Genomic DNA, 21865 nt, shown 5'->3' with positions numbered 1-21865 from the left:
GTTACTTAATATTGAGCAGTATATTGTTACAGGTGCCCTCTGGTTTCACAATACTTTAGTTTCAAGCACACGTTATAGCTCCTTTCACTGAACTCTTACTTCTTTTTAAAAAGCGCTGTCTTCATGCCTTACATCAAACCTATCTGCGTCAAAAGTAAAATATTCAAAAAACTCCACATTTTACTAATAATCCTCTCAAAACTCAATTACAGTTCATTTGAGTAAAATATACTGAAAATCCACACTTTAATTAGAGATATAGTTTTCTCACTGTCACTTATAATGTCAGTTACAGATCTGACTTTGCCTCATTTGAGTAAATGCTTTCAATTAACTTTTCACTGTTTGACTGATCTGTAAATCTTTACTGTGCCACTCATTAATCTTCTAAAAGGTAAAAACTGCAGGATTACATAGTTCAACACAACTTACATAGATGCGTATAGAGGAATTTATAAAATAAATTCACTGCAAATTCTAAAAAACCAAGTGTATCACATTAGGATCACAAGACTCATCCTTTTCTTTAGACAGAACCACAAAAAGGGATCACAAGACTGATCCTTTCCTGTGGAAAAAAACCCTTCAGTTCTAGTGCATGCTATGATACTGAAATGGCCTATCTATATAATCCAGCATCCGTGATTAAAAAAGTCCTATCTTGGCATGTCTGTAACACATACATATGGCAGCTATCACCAAATATAGAAGTAGGGAACATGTCAATATGTTTCAGAGAAAAGCTAATAATTAAAGATCTTCTAACCTTAATCACTATAGTCACTAAGGCATACTTCAGTCAGTTAATGAAGCATTTTAAGTCGTCAGAATGAAACAAACTTTTTTAGAAGAATTTTAAATCTTTCCATAGGTAACTATTTAAAGATTTTAAACCATATGAACAACAGGTCAAGTAAAGACACTCAACATATAACAGTCCCTTAAATGCTACACACAAGCACCTAAATTGCATACTGAAAAAATGAATCATTAGTTGAACTGTAAGAACTAGTTAAATAACTTTTTTTTTTTTTGCTAAATACTCTGTAAAAATTAAGTCCAGTCATTACAAAACATCTGTTTAGTGATGAGCAAAGATCTGAGAAATTTGGAGCTTTAATAACACACAGTGGCAAATAAAATGGATACTGAAAAAATATTTTGTTTTCTCTTCTAAAAATCTCTTGCTTCCAAGGAGCCCTACAAACTTGCATTTAAAACACTGTTTCTACCACCACAAAGGAGTCCTGCCTGATGGTGTAGGGAGGCAAAAGCAGCAGTGCAGACAGAAAGTCACTCCTATCACTTTGTGACAATGTAAAAGAAGAGAAGATTATGGAAACTTTCTCTGACTTAGCAACACTCCCCTACACAGCTTTGGCTGCATAGCAGAAAGCCTGTCTGGTAGCTAGCATCTTATTACAGTCCCTGAACTTAACTCTTGTCAAAAGACAGAGAGATTTAAGAAGAAAAGTAATACTAAAAATTTCCTAATTTACTAAATGCTTTACTATAATTTAGTAATTATCAAAGCTAAGCCTCCACAGCTCCTTAGAAGCAGCCATAACCGAAACTGGATAAAGTTGCAGCTATTTATAGGAATTATCTGAAGAAAAGCAAGTTTTAAATTCTTTGTTGTTTTTAAAAAGTAGTATGGAAAACAGGAAGATTTAAGGAAATATTTTTCAGAGAACTATGAACAAAGGACTAGAACATAAGAAACTTCTTCTCCCATACAGGATTACTATTCAGTTTCTAGGCCTAATTATGAGGATGGATTATAAGAGAATCTGTTGGGTTTTGGCATGCAATATGCTTATTTTTGGCCCATCTAAATTACAGTCTTCTCATGTAGTAAACAAGACACACCACTAATTTTCCACTATTATTTTTTAACTGCAACTTAAATATGCAGCCCTTCACAGCATTTTCTCATCTTATCCTTTATGTCCTCAAATGTGGCTTTTAACACTTCCAGAAAAAGCCTGAAGAAGAAAACTAATTCGCTGCATTTTTCAAAGTAAAGCACACTACATGTTTTACCCAGGATTCCTTCCCACAACAAAATGTTCTTCCTGCATCTTTCATTTCTTGCAAACAATAGGGCTGCAGAAAGCCCTTTATCTTGTCACGGGCAGTTAAAAACCTGCTGCCACCAGGTTTCACCAGTGTAACTGCATGTGCAATCACTGTGACATCCTGCCTTTATTTCAGAGTCTGATACTGAGCAGGATCTAGGATTATCTACCAGTAGTAGCTTGTCTATGCAAGAGAGTCACTCAGTTACTGATGAGCTTCATACGGGCACTCTGCCTCCAATTTGGAAATACAACTACAATCTGGCACACAACCTTAAAATTGTATCAACTACTACAGTAAATCATATGCTGTAATTGAAACTAAATTCAGCTATGCTGAGTACATACAAGGCATCTGTACCTGGGACACATTCTGATTCTAAAGCTATGTGTTGCTTGCACATACAATTGATTCTGACTACTCTTATAACTCTAGAATAAACTAAATAAACTAAAATATTTGTGTTGGAATAATCCTTCCAATTAAAAACAAGAATTATATCTGAGCTAACTAGAAGAACTTCTCCAAAAAGATCTAGTTGAAGCATACACGACCTAAATACAACACTCTTTTTTTTTAATCTGAACTTATTATGAGATCATTTTAATGAAAGCTCAGTAGATTCAATTAAAATCCACTTTCTGGTTGCTAAGTTCCATTGTTTTTCTTTCAAGAATTGTGCGCCGTTTCTACAGCTTCACAAAGAGGCCATGATACCAGCTATAAAATCAAAATCTGCAGAGGTTCTGGTCAACAGTAGCTATTTAATAGCAGCTATTCTAACTTTAATTAGATTTCTGCACCTAGTAAAACATCATTCAACAGATTTTGGTTTTTTATCTCACTTCTGTTTCAGATATGAAACATGATTATCAAACCTTTTCATGATTTGCATTAATGAAGGTAGCATTAATAAATTTCTAAAAACAATTTCCTCAAAATCCACATTTCAGCTCATAAAACTGTTAATGATGTTAATTTAATTACTTTTAGGATGTTCCTGTAGCTTTAATATAATTAAAATGCTAGTTTGTGGATCTTTCTGACCTGCTCTAAAACATGGACAAATCACCCTGACATGAGCAAATGAATTCTCTCATGTTAGAAAAACAGATTATCTTGGTTATTTACATCTGAATTCACAATGTCAATGTTTTTTGGCATGTCAATAAGTGAATCGAATCAGTATTTCTGATGTAATGTTTCCCCTAAATAAGGGGGGGAAATTGACTGTAATGTTTCCCCTAAATAAGGGGGGGGGGAAATTGATTGTGTTTTTAAAATGTACATTTTCTTCATTACAATCATAATGACAAACTGATAAAGATGGAACTTTAACTCTTCATAAGGTCAGAGTATCAAACCTACCTGACTAGATTTTCATTGTCTCCAGTCCCTTTGCATGTAGCACACTCAGTCCTTAAATCCTCTGACTTGGGCTTCTTTTGCAGAACAGACTGTCGTTGTCTTCTTTCTCTGGGAATCCGTTCCTGTCACAGCAGAAGACAAAAGAAAGGAATGGGGTGGGGGGAAGGAAAGGAAATATTTTCAGTTATGGCACTGAAAGTAACACTTCAGCCCAAAGTTTAGTTTTTTTGTGAAATCGTTAAAACAAACAAAACACTATATTCCAACCTCAGGTTTTTCTTCTTCAGGCACGAAGCTTCGTTTTCGTCCTCTAGTTCTCTAGAAGAGAATACATTTAAAACACATCGTTAGGCAACAGAATGTTTTTGTTATTTATCTACTATTCAAAGCAACAACAAAAACATAACCCAGGAAATAATTTAAAGTATTAACTACACTGCCAGACAACTACACTAACCAGTATTAGAACAAGAGCTTCACATTCTGGATATAAATCTACAGAACTAGTCAAAAAGTAAATATAAACACCTGAGCATGTTAATTCTTACTCTAAAAGATCTCTTACAAAATGCCTAAAAAAATCTACAAATCCTTACAGACTTTGCACAAACTTCCCATAGCTAATTGAAAATTGATGTGAACAGTATATTACAATAAATTCCTTGAGCACTGAAAAGTGCTCTCTTTGTAAGCCAAGTCAGAAGATTTTTTAAAAAAACAAAATTAAAGAACTTTATCAAAATGGAAACAGAAGATAACTCATAGCTTTTCAGAAGTAGCAAGAATTAAAGCTTTCAAACTGAAGCTTACCATAATGGGTTTATGGCAAACACTCATAAAGCTGTAGCATATGCCAATATATGACTGCTGGTACACAACAGATGGAACGGGTGATACAAAGAGCAGAAATTATTTCGGTATTGCAGTTGACCAAAACAATATAAATACCAACAGTGTGGAGGACAAGAGGCTTCCATGGACTATAACAGCAAGCACCAAAGGTTTACAGGTAGCTCTAAGTTACTACACACAACTCACCTGAGGTCAGATTCAGTCACTACATTTTATCTCTTGAAACAGCAGCATAATGATCTATCTGCCTGTGTTAAATAACTGCCACAAGCTGAAAATATCACATACTTTCCTTCTTAACAAGGAAAGAATATTAGAAGGGATGTGGAAGGAAATAAGAAACATCAGAGACTATTCCAGTAACCCAAAATGTCTAATATACTGACACTAATAAAATAAATAAATACACTTTAAAATACTTGTTTTTTTCTGGGAAGGAATCACCACCTAAGGAAGCAATTTGTCATATGATAAAGAAAACCACTGACTACTTTATGGTTTCTTATAATTATTTTTGAAGCAGCAGAAAAACTAAAAAACAGCTGATCAAAAAACCCCTTAAGCCAGTTTAGAAGCACAAGCAGTCCTAAATCCACTTCCAAATAAGCTAGTGATATCATGCTTCTCCTGTTTGGGGTCCTCTTTGAAGGTGATTTATACTAGCTCCAAATTAAGGCTGATCACTATTTTAAACCGTTTTACAGATTTAAATATAGCTATGCTGCAAATAAACCTGCCACTTCAACACATCTGTAACTTTCTGCTTAAGCAGATTTTGATTTGCATATGCTAATAACATACTGCTTGGGAAGGTTTTTCTTTTTTTAGACAACTCTGTAGTAGCAACGAATGTAGTGGAATCGAAAACCTAGTTTATTTTATGCCTCTTTAGAATGCTTCAATTACCATCAGGATTCTCTTTCACATTTCCCTAAGGATGGTTCATAAAAAAATGTAAAACCTTATCTATTTAAGACATATGAATATTAACTATACATTTAATTATACAGTCATAATTGAGGTGTTCTACTCTCCACAAGCCACATAGTAGATACCCAAGTGTCCAAATTTGGAAGAAGTGATTAATTACAGGTAACTGAATTCATCAATGTAATATTAGATGCATTAATGTAGTATTGGAGGTATTAATGTAACATGGGTTACATGTCAACTACATGTTACGTAACCCAAGGTCACCGCAAATTAAAACTAGAAAAAAAAAATCTGATGAGACATCAGCACATGAACTGCCAATTTTACTAATTCCATCCTCTGGCATTAGTCTTAAGAACATTGGACAACTTTGACAATTTTAAGCCACATAGGCCCTGCTGAATGCTGCTGCGTAAAGATTAAAAAGAGGCAGGTGTAGAGGCAATGTTATGGTCCTCAGTCTTCATGTTTATAAGCAGCAAGAGACAAGTGTGCATGCTTTGCACCATCAGAGTAATGCTACCTTTAAACCATACATAATTTGGAAATCTAGGTAACAAGGAAATTATTTTCACTCTAAGTAAACAAAATATTAGAAGTTAATAACTACATTTTAAGAAGCGATGAATCATATTCAAACTTCAGTAAAATGGAGATACATGATTTATAAATAATGTAGACAGCTTTGTGAAGAAAATGTTGGTTTTCACCTGCTATATAATGTGTGATGTATATAACACAGAATGCCACATTAAAATGAAGTTGCATTATGCTTCCATTAGCTTTCTAAACCTTCAAACATACTTGAGTTTGTTTAACAATCACTAGAAAACAAACATTGAAATCAACAGCTTTGACAGACATATTTGAGATTATATGCTTTTAAAATAACATAATTTTACTTTTTTTTTTTCAAACTAAGCTCCATAGTTAAACATATTTGCAATACTTCTGCTCAGATCATTATACTATTGACAGCATACACAATGGAAAATAACATCAAATTCAGAACTGAAAATTGAATATTCTGTGATTTTTCAACAATGGACTTCCAGCAATTTAGCATTTGCAATTTTACTTATGTCTTCACTACAGTTACCTTACAGGTTCACAGAAAAGAATCAGATAAACCTGGATTACTTTGTTGAGTATTATTCATTGCTGTTTGCCTCAAACTACTCTATTTTAAATTGCTTTGAACAATTTCTCTCATTAGCAGGTTCAGAATCAAAACGTCAGAGATTATAACATCAAATATTAGAGCTCCATGTACTTGTCATAAATAATTTAAAATTTCATATAAAAGAAAAGCTTAAAGGAACAGTGTTGTTTTATGGTGCATGATACAACTGAGATAAACTTGTTTATACATACCAGACCTTATATGGAAACAGAGACATTAATCCAGTAAAAGAGGCATATAAAGAAAGTGATTTTTTTCATCAAAACACCTGGCAATTCAATACTACAGAGGTACCTTCAACTTAGGACTTCCCTATATTATAAAATGGAGCAAACCAGTTTTGTGAAATTTGTCTCTGCATTTCCAAAGTGCTCAAAGATTAAGTCAGAAAAGCAAAAACTCATGTTTTCAGCATCCAAGCAAAATCCCCATTAATGACAGTGCTATCCCACTAGGCTTTTTGTTTCATTGCAAAATGTAGTTCTGTAAAACAGCTACCATTCGAAATGGACAACTCAAGAGAACAAAACACACCTAGGTGTAATTTAGACAGATACAATCCATACATGGCAACTATAGCAAAATGGTATTTTAGGATAGGGATAAATGAAAAAAAAAGGACTGAACAATGGCAAGCGGTTCATACTTATATCATTTCCTATATGTAGAAATAAAAGGTTTATGTGAAAAATTATCTCAAATGTTGGCATTTAAAGAGAGCTGATTAGCAAGTCTTTGGCCGCGTCTCATCCTAAGTTCCACACTCGCACAACCCTGGAATTCACTCAGTGGCCACTCAAGCAAGAGCTAAGTGTGCTATGTGCTCAGACACTTCCCTGCTATTAACAGTAAGATTCCAGCCACTGAGCTTTAGAGCCCAAAGCATCAGTGGAATCACCATGCAGGGATCAATGTTCTGGTTACTACACTGGCAATTTAAAATTTAAAATTATATGCATAGAGCTAAGGGTTGGTTCTATTCAACCTTAACTGTCCCAGAGACTCACACAAACATGCCAAGGTCATAACAATGACACACAAGTGCAGATACTATTTGTTATTTCACAGCCTTTCATAATTAGGGCACTTAAATAACAAAACCAAATTAACAGATGCTAAAACCAGTCAAACAAATAAAATTTGACCTCCTGATACTATGCCATAATATTCCTATTCCTCCCCTTCTCTGGTGAATTCTTAAACCTCTCTTTCTCTACTACATCCCAACCACAGCTCCCACTGTATCCCAAAGCTCTCCCTATGTTCCCCAGCTAAAGTGAGAACCTCTTCCTTACTCAGGCCTCATCCTTCCCATCCAGTTGCTCTAAAAACTACTCCAGCATGTAATACCTTAGGCATACAGAGTTCTCAATCAAATTGTACTAATGGGTCTACAGGTTACTAAAGGCAATGCTACTATAATGGCAGGCAACTGCATAACTTATTTTTGTTACAAAATTAAGTTAAAAGCTATTCTTTTTTAAAATAAATAGTCAAAAGACTTAGCTGTTCCATCACAAAGAACACCTCTTTCAGTTCAGTGTAAGGTAAAAATGTGTCTTTATTCATTAGCAATACACCCCAAAATAATTTGAGCAGGACAAGAAGATTAATTAATTAAGATGCAAACATAAAAGGGAAATATTTTTTAAACAAGAACAAAAAAAAACCCCACTTTGATGAAGAAGTCAAAAATTATAAAAGATAAAATGCACTGAATTCTTCTTATGAGTCTTTTTAGCATAACATTTTAAGAGGAAAAACACACCTTTAAACATCATCAAATAGACTTCTAATTAAACTCTTTAAAATCCCATAAGATGATGTTCTTCAGGTAAGAAGACTGAGCCATGTGATTCAATGAAATCACCTAGGTGAAAGCAAACTATACTTTCAAAGAATATCTTCATAAGGTTTAGCCTTTGCGGCATTAAGCTCTTCCTCTGAAAAGAGTTATGCTCTGAGTAAATGAAACCTAAAGATTAACAACATCCCTTTTTGTCTTTCACTTCAAAGTATATCATCTGTGGAGGTTGGAGAATCATCCACAGTATTAAGGCATACACCATTTCATTTGGTTCAGTTATTTTGTTAACTTCTGACTTGGTATTTAATATTTGAAAAACAGAATCCTTGCCTCTCCAGCATTTTAAAAATTCATACAAAACATTACAAGAGTACCCACAGAGAAACAGTGATGGGCATCACATGCAAGCAGCTATCAGAGTTGAAAAAAAAAGCCCCAACATCTGTTTGCTCCTGTCTAATCTAATTTGCAATGATCTAAGCTGACAGTTACTAGACTATTTCACAAAATAAATATGATTTCATAATATCTAATGCAAGTAATAAAACACAATTATAAAAGAGTATTAGAGAATGCCTCTGACAAAAAAGAAGTAAAAAGTTAGGAGAACTAGGGCATATACTTCAATAGCCAAGGGAAAGATAAGTAAATTATTGGGCTTTTTCAGCCATCATGTTTGGTGTCACAAAAGTATCCATCTGTGATGTGTATCATTCTGCTCCTACTGAGAGGAATCTTGCTTATTGGCTCAGGGAATTAAAAGAATCAAGACAAATGGCTGAAAAGAAGAATACTCACATAAGAAATTAATAATGAATAATGAAGTGATAAAAGATACAATGTGATGTAGATATAATACTGTGATATGGGGTGACCCATGAATGGAAATAGTGTACTCAAGACAATTTGAAAAAATAAGAGTTCTAAAAAAACCTGTCTAAAATTGAATGAAAAAATGCTGAGGCAAAATGTGGTCAACAATGGGATCAAACCCAATAGAGATAGGAGAAGAAAGACTGAAATGAAAGTCTCCATTTTGGACTTGGAAGAACTAGGAGTGAATGCTTAGATTTCACATTTAAGATGTTTATAAGCAACTTGGTAAGAGCTGGACAACAATCGAAACATGTAAAACTGTAAGACCTGGAATAATCTCAGAAAAATAAATTCCATACATGAGACAAATGAAAGACATCTGTAAGGGAACAAATAAAGCCCATGGTGTTTGAAAGGAAACAGACTGTTTGCAAAACAGCAAAGGAAACAAAGCAGCAAAGCAAAGCTGCAAAGGAAACAGTCTGTTTGCCATCACTCACAGATGCAACAAGTTGATATGTTAGCTTCCAAGTGTAAAAGCACAGTGGTGTCCACATGACCCAAAACCACCACGGCTCACACCACACACCATTGTTATGTCTCTGGAAAACATATCCTTTAAACCAGTTTATTCAAAGATAGCAATAGATGGCATAACTGTCTCTCTTAGAGCAGTTATGCTTTGCCAGCTGGAAGAAAACAATTAATATGATTGACCCAGAACTGGTCATCTGACCAAAACAGGGGAAGCAATAGCACATACTTGATTTCTGTTTCCCTGACTGACCTGCAGCTACAGTGGCTGCTCGAGAAAGACACAGAGCTACATGAAATACACAGCGAAGAGGGCCAGTATAAGATTACAATCATGTTTTAATTCTGGTTCCTATCTAAACTCTTCAGGCATTTTCATTTCAATTTATAGCTGATACACTAATATTAATGATATGCTTCCACAGTTTTTACCTTTTATCATACTATGGGTCATTGATACATATTACACATACCAAAAGCTTTCTCACTTATGCAGTCTTTCTCATATACCATTAAGGAGAAATTAAAACCAAGAAAATAAAAGAAATCAGTAAACATTAAAATGCTGTAGAAGCATTCCAAACAAAGAGGTCGTGGCACAGAGTCACTTCATTATTACAGGATAGAGGACAACTCTAATATGAAACACAAACAGAACAGAACACTTTCACCACACCAAAGAAGTGACCTAATGGAAATCTAAAACCAACTACATAAACCATGAACATTTTGCCAAGATAGCAACTTTTAATCCATGATGTCACCCATTCCTTACTGAGTTGAATGTTTTAAATATCCTCAGCCAATGAAATAGTTATGATGAAGCCAGCTGCAGAAAAAGGTCCCTTTGACTCTCTTTGCTTTGTTAAAAGGAAGAAAACATGTCCTGTTGATGACATCACATAGACATAAAATTATTTTACATAAAGGTAAGGATGGCTGTGTAGACACCAGATGACATTCATTCAGTACAGATCAAAGTGAATACCTTAAATGGTACATATCACTCCTATTCAAACTATCTTTGAAATAATTACTTAATTTTTCAGAAATTTGACAGTAATAGAAGGGAACTGTCAGACAAGAAGAAATAGCAGTAAATCAAAATATGATTATAAAGAGAAGCAAGTCAACCATGAAGCTTAATTACACAGAATTACAATTTTCCTCCAGTATTTTTTTTGTTTCCATTTTCTTGAGAACTTTTTTTTTCTAGAAAGGCAAAAATTTTGCAGTGTTTCTGCTGTCAAGCCACACTATCACGGAATCTGGCAATTAACTGAAAACTAGTGTTTCTCAGGCTTAAACATTTAACAGAATTTGAGAAGTAGCAGGGTTGCTTTCTATACTTTTTAACACTAGTTTCCTCCAAAGCAGGCGTTAGGAGAACCGAAACAGAAGTGGGAGGAAAGGGCCAAAACACACAGTTTGCAGGTGGTGCCAAAACAAGTGATTCTTTCCTGGAAAACTGAACTTAAATGTACTTGGAATACCACTTAGAACATGTTTTCATGTCTTTGCTACATCAAAAACAAGTGATCTTTCATCCTTTTTTTTTTCCTTCCTGCTTTCTTAAAAACTAAACCAACCAACCAAACCCCAAACAAACCAAATCAAACAACACAAAATACACAACTCTGATACACCCCATTTGCTACAAGCATTATGGAAGAGCTGCATCTAAATTTGACTTCAAGACAAAAGAAAGAGTTCTATACTATTGTGTATCCATGTATTTGACAAGCTAAATGAATTAGGTTTTATGTTTTATTGACATGTCATAGACTCAGTTGAGCTTTTACATCCAGTAAAGAGAAATGAAGAAAACAAAGTATTTTACAGTGTCTTTATTACGAAAACCTTAAATTTAGGAAAGCTGAGTGACTCCTCATTGGTTTTTTTTCTAGAGCATTAATGTTCAGTTCACTGCAATTAGTCATTTAAATTCAGCATGTCAAAACCACTAATAAAAGGTTCATGTAAAAGGTATTTATGTACTTATTTAGAAGTCATATTTAAATGAGTTGACCAGTCACTGACAGCGTTAATTAAAATTATGACTGATAAGTGGTTTAAAATTATTTACTGTTTTTATGAAACATTGATACACTCAGATTGGAACTGATGTTCTGTTTTCCTCCTGTAGCCAATTGTTATTTAAAGCCTGCATCTATGGCATCACATAATTAGGTTACACAACAGATGTTTGGAAACCACAATGGCAGAAATGCTTAAGTTAAATACAAGATAACAGTCCTACTTATCTTTAATATACTTGGTTACCAAAAATAAAAAATATCACTCTTCTGCTATTTTTTCCTATTTGAAAATACAGCAAGAAATACCAAACTATTCTAAATATCACCATTTATTTGAAAACAAAAGCAGTATACAAAACAACACCTTGTGCTAAGAACAGTCTGCAGGTGATTTGTCAGGTTTGGAGTTTTTGTTTGTTTGGGGTTTTTGGGGGGTGTGTGGTGTGTTCCATTTGTTTGGTTTTTTGATTGTTTGCTTGTTAGTTTTTTTAAAACTTTTTTACTCAGACTACAGCCCCTTAGGCACAGATTTGTCTTCTTCCATGTTCTAAAGAATGAACAGCATAGTGTTGGCTAATAATCCTTTCCCCAAAATGCAGGCTTTTTACTGAAAAAAATCACTGTCTGCTCATAGGAAAAAGCTATCAGATTTTCAGGCTTTAAATACCAAACATAAGTTTGTTATCAGAAACCTTTATTTACAGGCCTATTAAGGTCCCAAAATGCCTTGACAAAAAGGCTTTTTCACCTTTACAACACTGGGCAGACAGCTGCTTCTTGACAAAAAGGAATAAACAATGGCATTTCCAACCAAAAAATACCACTCTCTAATATGTTCATTCAGAGTACCAGGATATGGCAGCATTTATAGGAAGATGGAATATTCAACAACACAAACACCCCTTAACTTCAAAGGATACACCAGAACCACAGGAAAAAGCATCCCCTACCGCCTCTTACAGCACACAGCCAGACTCAACGGGGCAGTATTGCTTTAGAAGACATGCACATATGTGACATTTCTTAAGAAACTCCATTACACTCCCATACAACAGTAGGCAAAGCAAATTTCATGAAATCTTAAGGAAGTTCACTGAAATACACTTAAGATGTTTTTTGAAAGGACAGAATGAGAACACTCATTTTGCAAAAATATGACACCAGACGTACAAAATTATTTTTGCAATGATGTTTAATAAAAAAATAACCTGTGCATACTTTTTTGTTCAAGGATAGCAAATGAAGTTGAGCATTTATTAAAAGCTGAACATACATAGCTGAGCAGAGGAAAAGAATTAATCTCTCAACTTACTGCTGAAAAATGCTATCTCCATCTCTTTATAGTTTTTTTCCCAAATAAACAAACTATTGTACACTTCTTATCTTTATAATAAAAACATCCAATAGAAAAGAATTGTACAGTTTTGAGGACCAAATGTTAAAAAACTCTAGTCAGATTTTTAAGAAATGTAAAAAAGTGTTCACAGACATCTGGTTCATGCAATTAGCTATTGATTTCTACTAGCTATTAGCTAATTGTTAGCTATTAATTTCTGTGAAATTAACTAGCAACAGAAATGATGATTTGTGAAGCTTATGCAAGTGTAAAATTGGAATTATAAAGATTACAGATTTTAAATAAACCAAGTTTAAAGAGTTATGCAGAAAAATGTTTAAAAGGTCACTACATAAGGCTTGAAATGCACACAGTATAAACAATTAATTAAATTCTGACCACAAATACAGCCATTATACAACAGAATGAAGTATAAAGGCCTAATGTCTTGTTTACTTACGCTCGGGTATAATTTGTACAGACCCTGACTCAGAGTAAAATATGTTATGTTTAAATTTGCCCTTATATTCACTTACACAGTCTTACTTAGGAAGTCTGAAAACAGAAAGGTGGTCTTGCAAACTTGTTACATTATGACAGTTACTGTCTCCCAAATCATGCCATCCAAATGGCTAGACTTTGTCCTCCCATGTGTTTTGAAGCAGGTGCTCTATAGAGCAGAAATAACATAGGCCCATTACAGGATGAGGATGGTCACCTCACAAACAGGGGCATAGACAAGACAGAGATGTTTCATGCTCTTGTCTTTAACACCAAAAGGCTAAGGGAGTCCCAGTGCCCTGAACTGGAAGACCACGGCTGTAAGAATTATAAACTCTCAGTGGATCTTGAACTTGTGCAGGATCTGCTGCTCCAACTGGATCCCCGTAAGTCTACGGGGCCTGATGGGATTCATCAGAGAATATTCAAAGAGCTGGTTGATGTCATCACAAGGCCTGTTTCCATGATCTTTGAAGGGTCTTAGGAATCTGGAGAGGTCCCAGTTGACTAGAGGCTGGCAATTCTTGTCCCAGTTTTCAATAATGACCTAGCAAACTACAAACTTGTCAGTCTCACTTCACTGACTGGTAGAATTATGGAGAATATTGTTTTGGGAGGTACTGAAAACCACTCAGAGGACAACAAAGTCATCGGTCACAGTCAGCAGTGTTTCATGAGGGGAAAGCCCTGCTTGTCAAATCTCATTTCCTTATGTTACAGCAAACGGGGTTACATCAGGCTGGTGACCAGACACTAGTGTGCTCTGCAGGGCACCATATTACGTCCAATTCTCTTCAACATCTTCATAAACCACTTGGACACAGGACCTTGAACAAATACCAAGTAACTTTGGAGATGATACAAAATTGGGAGGAGTTGTTGATTCCCTCCAAGGCAGAGGCCTTGCAGAGAGAGAAGGGCAAGTACTGGATTCTGCTCCCGGTATGAGGCAACCCCGGATGTATGTACAGACTGGGGAGCAAGAGACTGAAGAGCAGCCCCACGGAAAGGGATCTGGGTGTCCTGGTCAATAGCAAGTTGAACATGAGTCACCAGTGTGCCCTGGCAGCCAGGAGGACCAACCACGTCCTGGGATGCATCAGGCACAGCATCGCCAGTCGAGGGAGGTGACTGCCCCACTCTGCTCTGTGCTGGCATGGCCTCACCTTCACTGCTGTGTCCAGTTTTGGGCACCACAATATAATAAAGATATAAAGCTATGAGAGAGCATCCAAAGGAGGGCTACAAAGATGGTGAAGGGCCTAGAGGGGAAGCCATACAAGGAACAGCTGAGGTCAATTGGCTTGTTCAGCCTAGAGAAGGGGAGGCTTAAAGAACACCTCATAGCAGTCTACAACTTCCTCACGAGGGGAAGCAGAGGGGCAGGTATGGATCTTTCTATCTGATGAACAGTGACAGGACACAAGAGAATGGCACGAAGCTCTGTCAGGGAAGTTTAGGTTGGATATTAGGAAAGAGTTCTTCACCCAGAGGGTGGTTGGGCACTGCAACAGGCTCCCCAGGGAAACGGTCACAGCACCAAGCTTGCCAGAGTTCAAGAAGACTGGACAACATTTGGACAACACTCTGAGGCACATGGTAATACCACTACATTAGATATAACAAGTGAGAAGAGAGACAAGGAAAAAAAGAGAAGAGGAGATGTAAGCATGAACACCTGGTAAGTCCTTCTGTGTGACCAACAGCATGACATCAGTTCAAATTACCAGTGTTGCACATAGGGGAAAAGGGTACTTTTCCTCAATAAGAAAGAGACAGTTTCTCAAAATTCAATTTTGGATTACTCACACTCCTAACAGTTTGAACTAAATTAATCAGTTTGGCTTGAGTCATTCTTAAAGTACTTCTTAGTCACAGACCAGAAAAGGGAAGCCGTTATGTAAATCAAAACTGTTGAAATGTAATTAAATCAGATTTTAATTTAGGTCAGGAAAATCCTTTCTTAATCCTATCAGTGTATACTTAGAAGTATGTTATCTGCTAGTATAAGCATAAAAAGTCTGGAAGGCTCTGTGAGAAAAATAAAGTTGTGCTGCATGAGAGACAAAGTTTTTCAAATCCTAACGTGAGAGGGTTTAACTATTTCCTAATGCTAAGAAGTATACTGGAAGATAAACCACTTATGTCTAAAGGGTCATGGGAACACTGCTCATTCCCTAAACTGGACCTAAATGCCCTTTGATATTTTTATGTACTTTTTATAGGTGATACGATACATCACACATGAAAAACGTTGTTTTAAGAACAAGTAGGAGAGCAAAAATTTTAAGGAAAAGAGCACAGTGATTAATAAGAAAAGTTCTATCTACTTTCAAATGAAAGAAAGATGAAAAATATTTCATCCGTACAGAAAGCAAGAGCTTTTGCTTCTCTCCTTGAAAAAACTATCCAGCAGGAAAGTTTATGAAAACATACAATGACTATTAAGACTAGGAAGCTAAACAAACTGAAATAACGGAGTCTTGTGATGGTCCCAAAATGTGGAGTCAGCCAGCAGATTGCCCATGCACAAGGACTTGACTAATTACTGTACAGCTGTAATTGGTAATCTGATATATTTAAATCTTAGCCTACAAGAACAAAGTATTACTATTACAGTGAAGAACAACATAAGTCATCTCAATATTATTAGGAATATGAGTTTCCAAACAACAATTCCACTTCACTTACCGTGTTTCTGATTGGAATTTTCTTCGGTTCTGTTGGCACATCCTGAGGAACAAATTTCACTGGTTCCTTAATCTGCCTCCTTGATCTTTTGGTCCCATCTGGCAAGGTTTCCATGGCGATATCAGCCTCCATGTCACTGCTACCTGCCTGGTCACACTCTGAGCATTGCCTGCAAAGTGGAAGATTTTCTTTTTAAGACTGCAGTCACAAAAGCAGAAAAATAAACATACTGAAGTGTTTGGGTTTAAGATAAATTCAAAAGTCAAGAAATCAAATGGACACCTAAAGAAGTAAATTTTAAACAACCAAGCAAAACAACAAGTCGTTCTTATTGCTGCCTTTATTCCTGATAGTATTTAACTTTGAAAAACAAGATTTTGAAAGGAGGAATTAATCTTAAAGAAAAATACACTCTATTTCACCGCTTTCATTCTACCACATCCTCATTTTTAATGGTGCCCACTGATCTGTAATCTATTCATTATTGTAACTGCTGCTGCAGGTTAACGACAGAATTATACAGTGGTTTGGATATGAAGGGATCTTAAAGATCATCTAGTTCCCACTCCCCTGCCATGGACAGTGACACCTTCCACTAGACCAGATTGTTAATCTTAACAATGGCATGCTGCTGAATTCATTCTGATGAGAACATGCTGTATTGGCAGGGATTAAGATGTTTGTTATGGAAACAAATTTTAATATTTATTTTCTAAGGGAGTTGGGTTTAAATCTGAAAAAATTAGTTAAGAGACAAAGATATAGAAGATGGAGACATATATTAACAAACTTTGAACACCGAGTGGGAAAAAATGCCTACTGCTTTTGAAAAAATACAAAATTAGAACTTCAAAAGTGAACAGATGCTAAGGTAATGCTATTAGCAAGCTCTATGACAGAATTAACAAGATAGGAATCCATCAAGATTTGTACTTATTTGCAGAAAATACTCATCGCATGCAAAGTCATAAATGTGGATATTCACTAAAAATATGTTAATGAAATTTTAAAAATTATACCCACTGGTAAGAGCCAGTTTTTAATTACTATTCACATTACACTTCCAATTAAAAGAACTATAAATCTTCTCAAATGAATTACAATTCACCACTGCTCTCACATTAAACATGTTTTTTTAATAATACCATCCAAAATAAAATTTTTTTGCAAAAAAATAATTTAAAAAAATCAACATTATGCTCTGCTATTGAGTGGTATTAAGGGATAAACACATTAAAATTATCTAAATGAAGGAGCAAATTTGCTTTGGAAGGAGATGAAGAAAACCTGTGTATTTAATTATTTGAAGTTAAATGTTAATACACACTTGTGACAAAAAGGCATATCCAGCCTGTACAAACAAAGGCACAAAGTCAGATATGTATGTTGTGTTTGAGCAGATGTCTTCAAATTTACACATTCAACAGGAACAGTTTTTCTCTTGTGACCTTCAGTAAGGGCTAACACAATATCAACTCCACCAGCTTTTTCTATTTCTTTCAAACTAATCCAAGCAGGAAAATCTCAGATCTCTTCTGGCAATAGCAGAGACAACAGGAGTCATCACAGCCTGCTAGATAGAACGGTGGCTACCAAGTCAAAATACAGGAGATCTAATCCTGAATTGCCTTAACATGTCAGTGTAACTCTGACTAATTCAAGACCTTTCTCCTTCAAACTCTCCATATGCAAAATTTAGACAGTTGTGGCTACATTGTAATGTTATGAAGATTAATCACCTCATCTCAAAAGCACTTGGGACTACAATAAATAGGACACACGAGTGCTAGTAGTATTTGCTGGTCTAGCAAAGCAGTCGTACTACATGGTAGACTGCAGGAAAGATAAGTCTCTCCTCTGCCTTATAGAAGTGGAGGTTTTATCAGTCGCCAAAGCACAAGGAAGACAGTTTATGCAATTTTTAGATTTTTCAAACAGTTTTGGGCCAGCATACAAGTGTATGGTATTCATTCTTGCTCCTCTCTACAGAACTCAGTTTGCTACACACATAGTATCTGTTAACACTTCTAGGCCTCTTTAGGCCGCTACAAGCTAAATCCAATAGAAAAATATAAGGTACAATATGTACATATGATTTAAATAATTCCTGTTCTTTAGCTCTGCACTATTAAAAGGGAAAGACAATGTTTTTCTGCTACATGTGTTCAGAGAGTTGTATAGAAAATAACCATGCAGATCAGTAGAGTCCTGTAGCTTCATTACTATCCTATTTAAATATAAATAAGTGAAGTATTTTAACTTTCATGTTACTGAGGAAGATAAGAAGCATCTCCACCAAAAGATACTACATGAAAGTTCCTTAAATTCCATTTTTATGAACGAGCTTGCTCAGAAACAGGTGGTGCAAGTGTCACAGCAATCAACACTAGAAGAAAGCTACATCAAGGGGGAAAAAGAAGCAAAATTATAGCATGATGATGGGGGCATTGTGTGAATCACAGAACAAAACTTCGCAACTACATCAAAGCTGAGGGGGAAAAGCAAAGTTACAAACATGAACTTACAAGCAACCACTTGATTTACTGGAATAGCCTCTACTATCACAGTCAATCACATCTCATCAACCCTATTATAAAGCAGACAAGCTTCAACTACAAAGCAGTGTGGTTGCTTGCTCCCATAGGGCCAGAGGAAAGCTATTACAGACACACACTCTTCTGACTTGGAAACAATCGCCTTTCAGCTCCTATTATGCTTTATTTCAACACAGTTCTTCAATTTAAAGAACTCTTTTCCCATTCTGCTGTTTAATCCCAATACGTTCATAGAAAGCAGCCATATGACTCCTTTTTGGCTATGCGAAAGTCATGCTCATTTAATTTCACCTTTTCAGGGACAAGCAGTGAACAGAGTGCCTACCACAGCAGGTCACCTTTACAACCATTCCAACAATCTCTGACTACCTCTAAATTAGCAAGCATTGGCATGCAGCATAAACAAATTAACAGGAGAAATGCTGCCAAAGATTCAACTTTCTGTACACAGGCTTTGTTTTGCTTTTAGTCTGGACTTGCCTAATCTAGACCCACAGAGAAAATCAGCAGTAGACAATTATACGCCTACTACTAAAATTACTGGAAGTGTTTGTTCCATCAAGAAATCTCAATATTGACTTGAAACCTTTTAATCATAAAGAAAGTCTCTGATTAAGTACTAACAACCTACAGAAGAAAAGAAGTTGTGTGATTTTGTTGTATTTTCAATCTAACTTGGTACAAGAATGAACAGTACCAGAAATAACTTCCCATTTCACAAAGCAAATGGATCTTATCAACTCACTAGCAGTGACTTGGGAAAAAAGTAAATTTAAATCTTCTGTGCTCAGTGAACACTGCTACAGTGCTTTGAGAAAGCAGTTCTGTCCTCAGAGTTTAAAGAGGAAAATTGTACAGTTGTTGGTCAGAATTTGGCTTTTTTTCAATTAAGAAGAAACAGATCTTGCAGACACACTCTTGTGACGCATCACTTCTTGCAATATTTACAAAGAATTAAACCACTTAGAACCTGAGAAACATCGACCACAGCCTTAGATGACACCTACGCTCTATAAATCACACATGTTGAATGACGTACTAGAAGTGGGAAAAAAAAAGAGGGCTGCTTTTATTCTGGAGATGAAAGCCAGTATATATGAACCAAAAATAGTTTGCCAAAGAACTTCAAAGAGCATCTTACAGACAGTAAAGGTACTGAAAAATTGCCATTTGCAACCACCTCGATGTCCTTCAATTAGGACAAGTGACAAACACATAAAAATGCCTATGTGAGATGCAACGTCATATTGCAATCATGCTTATATAAGCTAACAATTTTATATCATTACCCTATGATGCAGGATGAAAAAACGTTCAAGATGTGCCGGATCAGTACTGAATGAGTGAGGTCAAAAATATGAATGAATGTCCAGATACTGAATGAGTGTTCATGGGAATACTGGTCAGGAACTCTACAACTCACTCTGTCCTGTGGCAAATACTCCCCACAGCAGAGCCAGCACTAAAACAACTTGGCCTTCTAGAAGAACAAGAAAACCCACCAAGCTTAATATGATCATTAGCCCTTGTTTCGTTCATCTCAGCCCAGGTATTTCATATGGTACCAGAAGTTATGACTGTTTTTCAGCAATCTCAGTTCAAAAGAAAGGGTTAATCCCTGTTGGTAGCTGTCAAGTATTTTCTTAATGAAAATCTCAGTATTTTAAAATCAGATTTTGATCTATTCTACTGTCTGTCAACACTTGTGCATTGCCTTTGTACCAGTTAAGATCATTCTCTACCAGGAAAATACTCAGTGCCCAATCCATCCAGAACAGCCAGGGGCATAAAAAGCACACAAATTGTGAGCAAGAATGATAAGACATAATATTAGGTTAATGTGTGAATCAAATTAATATTCTAGTGTTTAATCAATAAGATTGCTAAGAAACTGAAAATTCCAAACCTTCACGTACACCACGGCCTCTTACTGTACGCTTAAAACTCCTGATGTAGGAGTTGAACTCAATCCTTGTGGGCCCCTTGTGGGATATTTATGATTCTACTTTAAAAGCACATCATCAGAACTGACAGAAATTAATGCTTTAATGTATTACTATGAAAAACAGTTCCTATGCTCTTCGTCTCAAAATAAATCCATTTGAAATAAGGACAGGTTTTGAACCTACTATGGTACAAACAATTTTTTAGAAATGTATAAATGTTACCTTGAAGAAAACTGTCAAGCCTCTGAACAATGGAAATGCTTTGTGCTAAGTGCTTGAAACCAGTTTCTAATAAGCTGTGAGACATTGGTGCTCACCAGGTCTAAACCCTTACTAAAATTTCATGAAAATATTGCCTCCTTTTAAAGTTCAGAAACATTGAGATAATCAATTATAATTTGTGCTTTCTTTAACAATTAACTTTTAAACATATTTTTTTTCTCTTACCATTAACAGGTAATAGTAGATTTTATTAAAAAATATTCAAAATCCTTTTTGCCAAACCACAATTAAAATGCTGAGCATGAAATGGACAAGTGTAACTACTAACTAATCTACACAGCATCACATGCATAACCTAAATCAACTGGCATCCTCAAACACAGCATGAAAGACGAAGTATATGGAATAAACTCATGCTAAGCTACTCATTGTTCAAATAAACATGTACTGGTGAAGTATATTACTCTAATCATCAAACCTTTTGCAAAGGCTAAAGTTAGCAATTATGAGTAAATTATTAGCAGTGATAATGGAAAACAAAGCAAACAAAAAAGCTCCAAACAACTACTCTGAACGTTTTCCTGCTTACTGTTTTAGAAGAGATCTAAACTCAACCTCTTAAATAGTCTTTCAACATGCCTAACATTTCAAGGAATTTCCCACTATACCCATTTTCTTTTATCTTTTTGGTTAAGTTTCCATTATATCCTATACAAATACCTGAAAAGTACATGGCCCCCGTCTAAAAAAAATTGCACTTTTCTTCATATCTTAATCAAAAGATAGAAATTGTTTAGAAGAGATCTAAACTCAACCTCTTAAATAGTCTTTCAACATGCCTAACATTTCAAGGAATTTCCCACTATACCCATTTTCTTTTATCTTTTTGGTTAAGTTTCCATTATATCCTATACAAATACCTGAAAAGTACATGGCCCCCGTCTAAAAAAAATTGCACTTTTCTTCATATCTTAATCAAAAGATAGAAATTGCAAACAGCAGG

General features: G+C 35.4%; 1 protein-coding gene across 1 annotated transcript in view; it reads right to left on the bottom strand.

Moving 5' to 3' along the window:
• The window catches only part of PHF14 (PHD finger protein 14), a gene marked incomplete at its 3' end in the record, with an annotated part of 110021 nt that overhangs the window by 37418 nt on the left and 50738 nt on the right, over positions 1 to 21865 (bottom strand). The window contains exons 13-15 of the mRNA XM_009075152.1: positions 16140 to 16308; positions 3715 to 3765; positions 3448 to 3569 (exon numbers count right to left, since the gene is read on the bottom strand). Of these exons, the coding sequence (XP_009073400.1) occupies positions 3448 to 3569; positions 3715 to 3765; positions 16140 to 16308 (342 nt within the window). The remainder of the gene's footprint in view (positions 1 to 3447; positions 3570 to 3714; positions 3766 to 16139; positions 16309 to 21865) is intronic.

This window comes from Acanthisitta chloris, unplaced genomic scaffold (assembly GCF_000695815.1).
Source record: "Acanthisitta chloris isolate BGI_N310 unplaced genomic scaffold, ASM69581v1 scaffold320, whole genome shotgun sequence".
NCBI classification, from domain to species: domain Eukaryota; kingdom Metazoa; phylum Chordata; class Aves; order Passeriformes; family Acanthisittidae; genus Acanthisitta; species Acanthisitta chloris.
Note: the sequence above shows the minus strand (reverse complement) of the source record. Positions and strands in the feature narration are given on the sequence as shown.